Here is a 10973-nt window from a genome sequence, read left to right on the forward strand (position 1 = left end):
GGAGGGCGTGTACCACCGCCATCCACCAGCCGGCGACAGAGAGCAGCACAACCCTCAACCCCATCAGCCGGATGAGGGACACCTGGCCAGAGGGAGTACACGTGGGTGCAAACCTCTAAAAGGGGAGCGGAGGACTGACTCGAGGAGAACGGAGATAAGGACGACACAAAGGCGCCAGAGACTACGAGGCTCGCGGAGACCCTAGCTCAGCATTACCGCATTTAATGTGTTGCACGGCTTCGAAATAAACGCCGACTGCGGCTTTAACCCTTGATTCCTGTGTGATTCCTGCCGGGTATTGACAATCGGGGAAACGGGTTGCCACAATATATATATACTTGATATTTGCTATCAAATGTTAAATGGCATAATATAGCAACAATCACATCGATGAACGTTCAACTAGATTTCCACTGATTGTTTTGTCCCCATGTTTTTGTTTGTTGTGTTTGTATGGGAATCTGCAGTTCTTTTAAGGCTAGGGCGTGTTCACAGAGACCTGCATTCGGTTTGTCAAAGTCTGTTGCCAAATAAATATCAGCTTCTCTTCTATACTTTTTCACAAGGCACGAAAAAAAATATAGTCCAAACAAATAAGAATACCAAGATATGACAAAAACATTTATTTATACGTATATTTACCAGTAATTAGGGAGAGTTTGCAAGATCTTTATACAAACGCAGGCCGAACAGATATTGTGAAAAGAAAGACCCAAACCCAAAACATCATGACATTTGTACAGATGTTCACTCAGTTAATCCTGAATACGACCACAAAAACAACAAATAAAGCAGTCAGAAACCTAAACTATATGACCCTGACTGACACTTTCTGACACGGGCTAACAGGTTCCACCCTCCATCATCCTGTTTGTGACGCAGTGACGCATCAGCGATGAAGAACTCCCTCACTCAAACGCCTATGCTAATGCTATATAATAAATCTCATTACTGCATTAACTAATGCTCATGTTAATAAGGTGTGATTATAATTCATCTTTGTTCACCTCGGTTTCATGGACAAAGTCTTTAACTTCCTTGATTCCCTCATGGATGAACTCATACGCGTTGTCAAAGACTTCAATGAACAGGAGAAATTTATCTTTAGTTTCAGAGTACCACTCCTTCAGTGTCTCAAGGTAATTCTTGCTTGCCGCAAACTTGGGCCCACTGCCTTGTTTTATTATGGCCAATACAGCGTCCATTTCACGTTCAAACTCTTTGAACTCTTCAACGAGGGCGTCCATCCCGGCATTGTAGTAGTCCTGGAAGCGCAGAGAACAACAGGTTACAGTTTGTATTTTATGGCAGTTTGTATTTTATAGTTCATCATCGCATCAGCATTGATGAACCCACTCACTCTAACCCCTATGCTAATGCCATATAATAATGCTTACTAATGCATCAACTTATGCTAATGTTAATAAGGTGTGATTATAATTCATCTTTGTTCACCTCGTTTTCATGGACATGGTCTTTGACTCCCTCGATTCCCTTCTGGATAAACTCATACGCCTTGTCAAAGACTTCAGTGAACAGGAGAAATTGATGTTTAGTTTCAGTGTACCACTCCCTCAGTGTCTCAGAGTTCTTCTTGATTGCCGCAAACTTGGGCCCAATGCCTTGTTGTAATATGGCCGATATAGCGTCCATTTCACTTTCAATCTCTTTGAACTCTTCAGCGACGGCGTCCTTCCGAGTATTGTAGTAGTCCTGGATGCGGCGAGAACAACAGGTTACAGTTCGTATTTTATAGCGGCTTAAGCTAAGTTGTTACTTTATTGTGCTGCGTATTGTCATATAAGGTCATAGGTAGCTGGAATGCATAGGTATTTCTTCACCAACACAGACAACATAGGTCATATTTTTTAATTATATTTGGATATTCTTTTATTTCCAAAGTTTTACAGTTTGTGTTGTTTTTTGGTATCAGTTATTTCTACACCATGTAAGGGACTTGGGCCCACCGTTCAGTGAGCCAGACATTAATGTGCGATCAACTCTGACAGGGTGATGCAAGACCCAGACACAGAATAAAGGGGTAAAAGATGTTTGTGACCTGAATAAATTAAATCATAAGATTAGCTTCTTCATTTTAAGTCTGGCCAATGTCAGTTTATTTTGCAACTGAGTGACCGTGCCCAATTTGTGCCGTAGGTCTTAGAGCGCCGTGCGAGATGTGACTCACCTTCAGGGAATTGAACTCCAATTCCACAGCTTGAACCTTCTTCTTTCGGTCATCCTGAGAGGTGGAGCAGAAGTCAAAAGTTAGATAACTGCTTTGTCTTTCTGCAGTTTCAAATGACATTTGTTCCCTTGACCGAGTGGTCCAACTGCTATGACCCCTTAAGAAGCATAACAGCGGTACAGAGAGGTGGAATTGAGGCATTGGAAATAATTTTCATGCGCATTGCATGCATTTGTTAAATGACCCCTTGCTCTACATGTCTTCCAGTGTCCTTATACTTTCTTCTTTTCTTGTTTTCGACTTAAATTCTTTATTTGAATGATGAATTTGGCCCCAAATTGGGATTCAGATTAAAAGGGACATATTATACTACAAGGTGCTAGTGTGATGAGCCATTACAAGCCGTTTTGAAAATGTGCCGCTTCTGACATCACAGCTGGGCGTGTCCACCTAGGTGTGTACTGGATAGATCAGTCTACCAGCCTACCCAGTGGACTGTAGCAAACTTCATCTATCCGTCATACATCTAGGTGGAAACGCCCAGCTGTGATGTCAGAAGCGGCACATTTTGAAAACAGCTTGTAATGGCTAATCACACACCTGGTGGTATAATATGTCCCCTTTAAGATTGGGATCAAGAAATTGTGATTTTTGTTTTCTTCACACGTGGAAGCTGATAAGAATATAGAAGAATCAACCATCATATCACATACTTTACTATTGATTGAAGTTGTAACCGTCTGTTGGCTTCGACTTTGCTCAGTTTTAAACGTTGTGCACTGGTAAACCAGCTCTAGATAAGGGAAAGTGTAGCCAGTGGCAATACAATGTGCTTCTCATAAAATAAAGCAAAATGATAGTAAGTGATAGGCTACGAGGAAATAAAGGCATTCGAATTTGAAACTGATCCTACTAAGTTCTGTTTAGTTCTGACAGTTTTTTATCGCATAAAAAAACCCTGCTGTGAAGAACTTTTAGATTCCGAACGCAGTGCACATGAACGGTCACTGTCGGGAACACGCGTAAGCGTCATCACTGACGAGGCGTCACGTTATCACCTGGACCATGAACACGCCTTCGAAGAATTCGATTCTTTTTTTTATGAGCCGAGTCCAACTGACAAACGCGACTTTCGGGCGACATAGGTCCATGGTTTAAAAGCACTCCCAAGCGCTCTCTCCCTTCTAGGTTCTGAGAAGGGCTTCACCCTCAGCCAACGACGAAGCGCCTTTTAGTCAAATGTTTCACTCATGGAGCAGCAGAGAGCGCAATAGTTCGGAAAGATAGTGCGACTGCGAGTGCGACAAGAGATAAACAGTGAAGACAAAATGGATTTTGATGATGAGGACCCAGCTACTAGTGGCGAGAATCAGCCAACCCCTCAGACACAAACGGAACTCGTTCCAAAAAAAGGCTCGCATTCGGTGGTGTGGAAGTATTTCGGCTTTAAGCAAAACAACGAGGGTCAGTCTAAAGGGATTTGCAAGGCATGCTTTGCGATCGTTGCAGCACTGCAAAGTAACACTACAAAACTATACCAGCACCTCAATCGTCACCACAAAGTGCAATATGATGAAGCTGTACAAGGCAAGAAGAAGTCTGAAAGTCGTCCAACATTAACAACACAGGCATCCATTACTGACACCTTGCACAAGGCAACCCCATACCCACATAATTCCAGTAGGAGTAAGGAAATAACGGACGCAACTGCTTTCCATCTAGCAAAGGATATGGTTATGTTTATGGTGAAGATTAATCTTAATCTGGTGGGGGCAAAATAGATCTGTATATCTACCGTTGTCTGTGTTGGTGAAGAAATACCTATGCATTCCAGCTACCAGCTCACCTTCTGAGCGGCTGTTCAGTACAGCGGGCGACATTGTGACATGCCACCGTGCATCACTAAAGCCAGAGCATGTGGACAGACTTGTGTTTCTGGCCAGGAATTTTTAAGTGCCATATTCAGGGTCACATATAGGGTCATATGAGAGGCCTATGTTCCAACGAAAAGATTTGTGTTTTATTTATGCTTAATTATGTTAAAGTTGGTTCAGTATACTCGTTTTTGATACTGCACCTTTTTGTTGTCATGGTTCATGTGTGCAATAAATAAATAAATGTTTTTTTTATTTGTGAGAAAAAAATCGTGGCAGAAAATCGTGATATCGATTCTAAGCAAAAAAATCGTGATTCACATTTTTCCCTGAATCGTCCAGCCCTACTGTATAGTGCTTTTTATCCAGAAGAACTGCAGCTCTTCGCAGAGTAAAAAAAGACCGGACATATTTACCAGTGTGCTGTTGACCTCCAGTATCGGTGCAAGACACATAAACATCACCAGGATGGATAAGACAGTGCGGGTCATCCTAAAGAGCACAGAAGAACAAGAAGTTCTTTCTGGCACAGACAGCAATTCCATAGTACTATTTTCCTGTCTGGTGGGAGTTCAAATATAAAAATGTATATAAATAATAAATATTTAATATTAATAACGATAAGAACAATTTTAAAAAGACCTAAAGACCCTAACCCTAACCCAAAAAAATAACAATTTCATTGAGCCTCTGTCATGCTTAAGTTTAAAGGACAAGAGGAAATAAAACAACAATTGTAATGTTTGGTACGCGTGGTAACCATCAGACACAGGGTCAGTATCTGTCCTCACCTGTTGGCTGGAGATGCTCGGATGTCCGTGAGAGTGAATTCACAATCGACCTGCTTGAAGCTGCAATAAAATCTCGATGGCCAGAAGGTTGGCGGTGTGGGTTAGGGTTAGGGTTAGAGGAGTAGCTCTCGTTTTAGCCCAGCCCTCTGTTCACACAGAAGGCACATCACCATCCCTTTCATTCTGTGTTATCCACTGACGGACCGGGGCGCTTCGTGTTGCAGGTGGGGCCAGTGGAGCGTTTAACCAATGATATTTTTTAAGTAACATGTCATATTTATATTTAATATAGTCGTGGCAATTTCCTTTAACAGATATTGCGTCTAGGAAAGATGAGATTTCTTAATGCAAAAAGCAAACAACACTTGTAGAACATATATAACCTAGGTTTAATGCATGCATACATTAGACTCCTCTCTAGCAGAGTGAGTCCAGAATACACTTTGACAGAGTTATTCATACAGTTTCAGTTTCACAGTTGCAGATGTCATTAATCAAATCAGCTAACGTTTACCCAAGTGTAGCGCTTGTCTGGCGCCAGTACTAGGAAAAGCACTAAATATCTACCTAGATTTGAAAGGAGAGGTAGCCTAAGAAAAAAGAACAAGTTGAACAAATTACCAGTTTATTGCTTCACATTCACTCAGGCAACAACCACAATATAAGGCAATGAAAAATAGAAAAAGAAGAGTAGGTTGTTTAGAAATTGTCTGATTCTTGTAGAAAATCTCAGTCATTTCAGTGTGTGTAATGCAAAGTTCCAGGATATAGTCCATTTACAGTTTTTGCCCATTGCTTGAACACTATAGACACATGCTTAGACCAAAGTAACACAACTTGACGTTTTTGTCATAATGTTGGACTATTGTGTCTTAGACCACTAGATGGCGCCAATTCTGTCTTTCTGTTCTCTGTGTTGTTTCCACCTTATGTCGATTGTTAAGCAGACTCACCTGGCCCTGTTAATTAGTTATGTGATTGGTTCCGCCGTGTTTGTCTCACAGTACTTAAGCCTGGTTCTTTCACTCTGTCTCTGTTGAGTCTTCACTGAACCCATGTGAGTAGACCTTGGTCTTGAACTCTACGTTTTGGATTTCTTGTTGTTTGACCCTGGACTGTTCCCATAATCTGAGTTTTGGATTACCTTTTGGATTTACTTTGATTGTGTTTTTGCCCTTTTGGATTGTTGGACTGAGTTTTTTGTGTTTTTGCCTTTTGGATTACTTGGACTTTGTGTTTTGTGTTTTGGATCTTCTGAGCTTTTGGAACTTTATTAATGAGGAATAAATACCTTACACTAATCCTGTTTTTGCTTCGCACTTGAGTCACCCTAGTTTCCTGTGTACCAAGCCGTGACAGAAGACTCAACCATGACTGACCCAGCGACAGCATCGGCAGGAGCCCCTGATACTATGTTTATTGCTGCCTCTGACTTTGAAAAAATCATGGCAGCTCTCAATAGCTTTGGTTCCACTATGGATACTCATGGACAGGCGCTGGCTCTCCAACAACAGACTCTTGCCAAACATGACCACCTTCTTCAGCAACTCGTCCAGTCAGCGGGGAGTCCTAGCCCCACTCTACTTGGTGGCCAGGATCCACCAGACCCAGGTGGGCAGCCTTATCCCGCCGATCCGCCGGCTCCACCTCAACCGGTAGCTCCACCTCCTAGTGCAGAACCTCGGCTACCTACTCCTCAACGATACAATGGTAACCCAGGTGCTTGTTTTGGTTTCTTAACACAATGCCAGTTGACTTTTGAGCTGCAACCTACTTCGTTCCCTGCTGCTAGATCCAGGATAGCTTATATTATAACTTTATTGACTGACAAGGCGTTAGCCTGGGCCACTGCAATCTGGCAGTTACAGGGTCCAGAATGTTCGGATATTATTCTTTTCAGTAATGAGATGCTGCGAATTTTTGACCAGTCTGCCTCAGGACAAAAGGCGGCTAAGAAACTCTTGCTCCTTCGTCAAGGGAGAGACCGGGTTTCGGATTACGCCATCTCTTTTCGTACTTTGGTCGCGGAGAGTGGCTGGAATGAGACGGCCCTTGTTACCACTTTCTTAAATGGCTTGTCTGAATCACTGAAAGACTGTTTAGCTGCAACTGAGTGTCCTAAGGATCTTGAGTCCATCATCTCCCAGGCCATACGTCTGGGCAATCGTCTCCGAGAGCGTAGACGGGACCAGACCAGCGGCCAGCAGCCAAGCTTCCAGAGCCGACCCACACCTATAACTCCCCTGTGGAACCAACCTGCTCCCATGGACACCACAGAGCCTATGCAGATTGGACGAGCACACCTCTCTCAGGAGGAAAAGGATCGGAGACGAAGGGAGAGATTGTGCATCTATTGTGGCCAATCAGGACATTTCAGTTCATTCATTTCTTTTGTCCCGACCTCCTGGGAAAAGACCAGCCCCGTCCAGCCTTGGGAGGGCCGTGACGGGGGTCACTCGTTCTCCCGAGCTCCCATGCACAGGAGTCTACCTTTCAGTAACCTTGGCCTGGGGAGAGCTAAGCCACTCCTGTCGGGCATTATTAGACTCTGGTGCTGCTGGAAATTTTATGGACACTGCCCTTGTCCGAAGATTGCAGATTCCCCAAGAGGCCTTGGAGACTCCGCTTTCTGTTTCCGCTTTAGATGGCCAACCTATTGGTGATGGAAAGGTTACTTCAGCCACCACTCCACTTCGCAAACAAAGGGCCTGCAAACTTCCACCCCATCGGTCCTATGACTGTTCCATAGAACTCTTGCCAGGATCCAGTCCTTCACGTGGTCGGATCTTCTCGCTCTCCTTGCCGGAAAGGAGGACCATGGATGACTACATCAAGGATGCCCTCTCCACTGGTTTTATACGCCCCTCCACGTCCCCTGCTGGTGCAGGGTTTTTCTTTGTGGGGAAGAAAGATGGTGGTTTGCGCCCTTGTATAGACTACAGGAGTCTGAACAAGATCACCATACGCAACCGATACCCCCTTCCGTTGATCTCCACAGCTTTTGATCTTCTTCAAGGGGCCACCATTTTTTCTAAGTTGGACCTTCGCAATGCTTATCACCTCGTTCGCATCAGACAAGGTGATGAGTGGAAGACAGCTTTTAACACCCCCTCTGGACACTATGAATATCAAGTGATGCCCTTTGGACTCACTAATGCCCCAGCTGTTTTCCAAGTCCTGATAAATGATGTTTTGCGTGACATGATTAACCTTTTTGTGTTTGTTTATTTGGCTGACATTTTGATTTTTTTCCAAGTCTCGTCACGAGCACTGCCAACATGTGCGTCAGGTCCTCCAGAGACAACCACTTGTATGTAAAACTTGAGAAGTGCGAGTTTCACGTCACCGAGGTGGCTTTCCTTGGGTTCATCATCAAACAAGGTCAGGTTCTGATGGACTCAAGAAAGACTCAATCGGTGCGAGACTGGCCCGTTCCTAAGACTGTGAAAGAGGTCCAGCAATTCCTTGGGTTTGCAAACTTCTACAGGAGGTTCATCAGAGGTTTTAGTTCTGTGGCTGCTCCTATCTCTGCTCTCACCAAGAAGGAAGCAGCACCTTTTGGATGGACTCCGGACGCAGACGCAGACGCAGATCCTGCTCTTCAGCAGGATCCTGATCCGGGACCTGCACCAGATGGTAAACTGTTTGTTCCCAGAAGAGCAGGGTCTGAAGTTCTCCAGTGGGGCCATTCCTCGCATCTCACAGCACATCCAGGTGCCCAAAGAACTCTGGAGTTCCTCAAGCGACGCTTCTGGTGGCCGGAGATGGAGAAGGAGGTTAAGGACTTTGTTGCCGCCTGTGCTACCTGTGTCCGAAGCAAAGACCTTCGTCAGCATCCTCAAGGGTTGCTCTTACCACTCCCAACTCCCAGTCGGCCCTGGTCGCACCTGTCCATGGATTTTGTGACTGGCCTACCCGTCTCAGAAGGTAACAGTGTCATTTTAGTTATTGTTGACAGGTTCTCTAAGGCCTGCAGACTAATTTCTTTACCTAAGTTGCCATCTGCACTTGAGACCGCTAAGCTTGTTTTTCTCCATGTGTTCCGAGTTTTTGGTCTGCCGCAGGACATCGTCTCGGACAGAGGCCCCCAGTTTTCCTCCTGTATATGGCAAGCCATCTGCCGACTCATAGGGGCCACTACCAGCCTGTCCTCGGGGTTCCATCCGCAGTCCAATGGCCTGACAGAAAGGGTAAACCAGGAGATGGAGGCCACCCTGGTTGCTGACAACCCCTCATCTTGGAGCGCCAAGTTGCCGTGGGCGGAATATGCTCATAAAACCCTCCAGTCCTCCTCCACTGGACTATCCCCATTTCAGTGCCAGTTTGGGTTCCAACCACCCTTGTTCCCAGAGCAGGAGAATGAAGCAGGGGTGCCGTCTGCTCTGCATTTTGTGAGGCCGTGCAGACAAACCTGGAAAAGGGTTCGTCAGGCACTGCTTCGCACTGCCAAACGGAACCAGGTGCAAGCCAACCGTCACCGGACACCGGCTCCTATCTTCCGCCCGGGACAGAAGGATCTACCGTTACGGGTTGAGTCCCGTAAGCTGCCCCACGCTACATTGGCCCTTTCAAGATTACCCACCGGGTTAATCCAGTCGCCTACAGACTCCAACTGCCCCGGTCCATGAAAGTCCACCCCACTTTTCATGTGAATCGGCTGCTGGACTCCCGTCGGGTCCAGAGGTCTGTCCAGTACTTGGTGGATTGGGAAGGCTACGGCCCTGAAGAACGTTCATGGGTTCCTTCTCGGAATATTGTTGACAAGACCCTGATCAGAGATAAAGGCATACTAGACCATATAGACGGTCTCCTAGGGCGAAGGAGATCATTATTGAAATTAAAATTAACATAGCACCCCTTCTCATTGTCTGCCTTGAGGTAACCAATGAAGGAAGAAATACACCTTATACATTGTAATGTCATGTGTGACCTCTTTATTTATTAGATGATTGATGATTGATCGTCTCAGTGGTGTGGTGGAGAGTACTGTTGGATAACCTCTGTAGATCATACTTCTGCATCGTGTGAACTGGAGGGTCAGGTACAACTTCCGAGCAAATCCTAGTCGGCGTCTTGGTGGTGCAGCGGTTAAGGTCTGTTGGTGAACACTCTGTAGTCTCAGGTTCAAGTCCCTGCTCACACGGCCACCAAGAAGGGTGTCGATTGATCAGTCTCAGTGGTGTCCAACTGATGAACTCTTACTTCTGCATCATGTGAATTGCAAAGCCAAGTACAACTTCCGAGCAATTCCTGGTCGGTGTTCTTGGTGGTGCAGCGGTTAAGGGCTGTTGGTTAACACTCTGTAGACTCAGGTTTGAGTCCCCGCTCACACGGCCATCAAGAAGGGGATTGATGATTGATCAGTGGTGTCCAACTCCTGAACTCTTACTTCTGCATCATGTGAATTGCAAAGCCAAGTACAACTTCCGAGCACATCCTAGTCGGCGTTCTTGGTGGTGCAGTGGTTAAGGGCTGTTGGTTAACACTCTGGTCTCAGGTTCGAGTCCCCGCTCACACGGCCACCAAGAAGGGGATTGATTGATGATTGATCAGTCTCAGTGGTGTCCAAGTGATGAACTCTTACTTCTGCATCATGTGAATTGCAAAGCCAAGTACAACTTCCGAGCACATCCTAGTCGGCGTTCTTGGTGGTGCAGCGGTTAAGGGTTGTTGGTTAACACTCTGTGGACTCAGGTTCGAGTCCCCGCTCACACGGCCACCAAGAAGGGCATTGATTGATCAGTCTCAGTGGTGTCCAAGTGATGAACTCTTACTTCTGCATCATGTGAATTGCAAAGACAAGTACAACTTCCGAGCAATTCATAGTCGGAGGGCTTGGTGGTGCAGCGGTTAAGGGCTGTTGGTAAACACTCTGGTCTCAGCTTCGAGTCCCCGCTCACACGGCCACCAAGAAGGGGTTTGATTGATGATAGATCAGTCTCAGTGGTGTCCAACTGATGTACTCTTACTTCTGCATCATGTGAATTGCAAAGCCAAGTACAACTTCCGAGCACATCCTAGTCGGCGTTCTTGGTGGTGCAGCGGTTAAGGGTTGTTGGTTAACACTCTGTGGATTCAGGTTCGTGTCCCCGCTCACACGGCCACCAAGAAGGGTGTTGA

General features: G+C 45.5%; 1 protein-coding gene across 1 annotated transcript; it reads right to left on the reverse strand.

Moving 5' to 3' along the window:
- Window positions 1–663: 663 nt before the first annotated feature.
- Window positions 664–4954, reverse strand: LOC307091205 (uncharacterized protein). The gene is made up of 5 exons (XM_079758129.1): window positions 4854–4954; window positions 4479–4554; window positions 2189–2242; window positions 1456–1713; window positions 664–1265 (listed from the first exon to the last, which is right to left on the reverse strand). The coding sequence occupies exons 2-5, from the start codon at window positions 4551–4553 to the stop codon at window positions 987–989; spliced, it is 666 nt and encodes a 221-aa protein (XP_079614255.1). The 5' UTR covers window position 4554; window positions 4854–4954; the 3' UTR covers window positions 664–986.
- Between the last annotated feature and the right edge of the window lie 6019 nt (window positions 4955–10973).

Source organism: Pollachius pollachius (genome assembly GCF_949987615.1).
Source record: "Pollachius pollachius genome assembly, chromosome: 20".
In the NCBI taxonomy this organism is placed as follows: domain Eukaryota; kingdom Metazoa; phylum Chordata; class Actinopteri; order Gadiformes; family Gadidae; genus Pollachius; species Pollachius pollachius.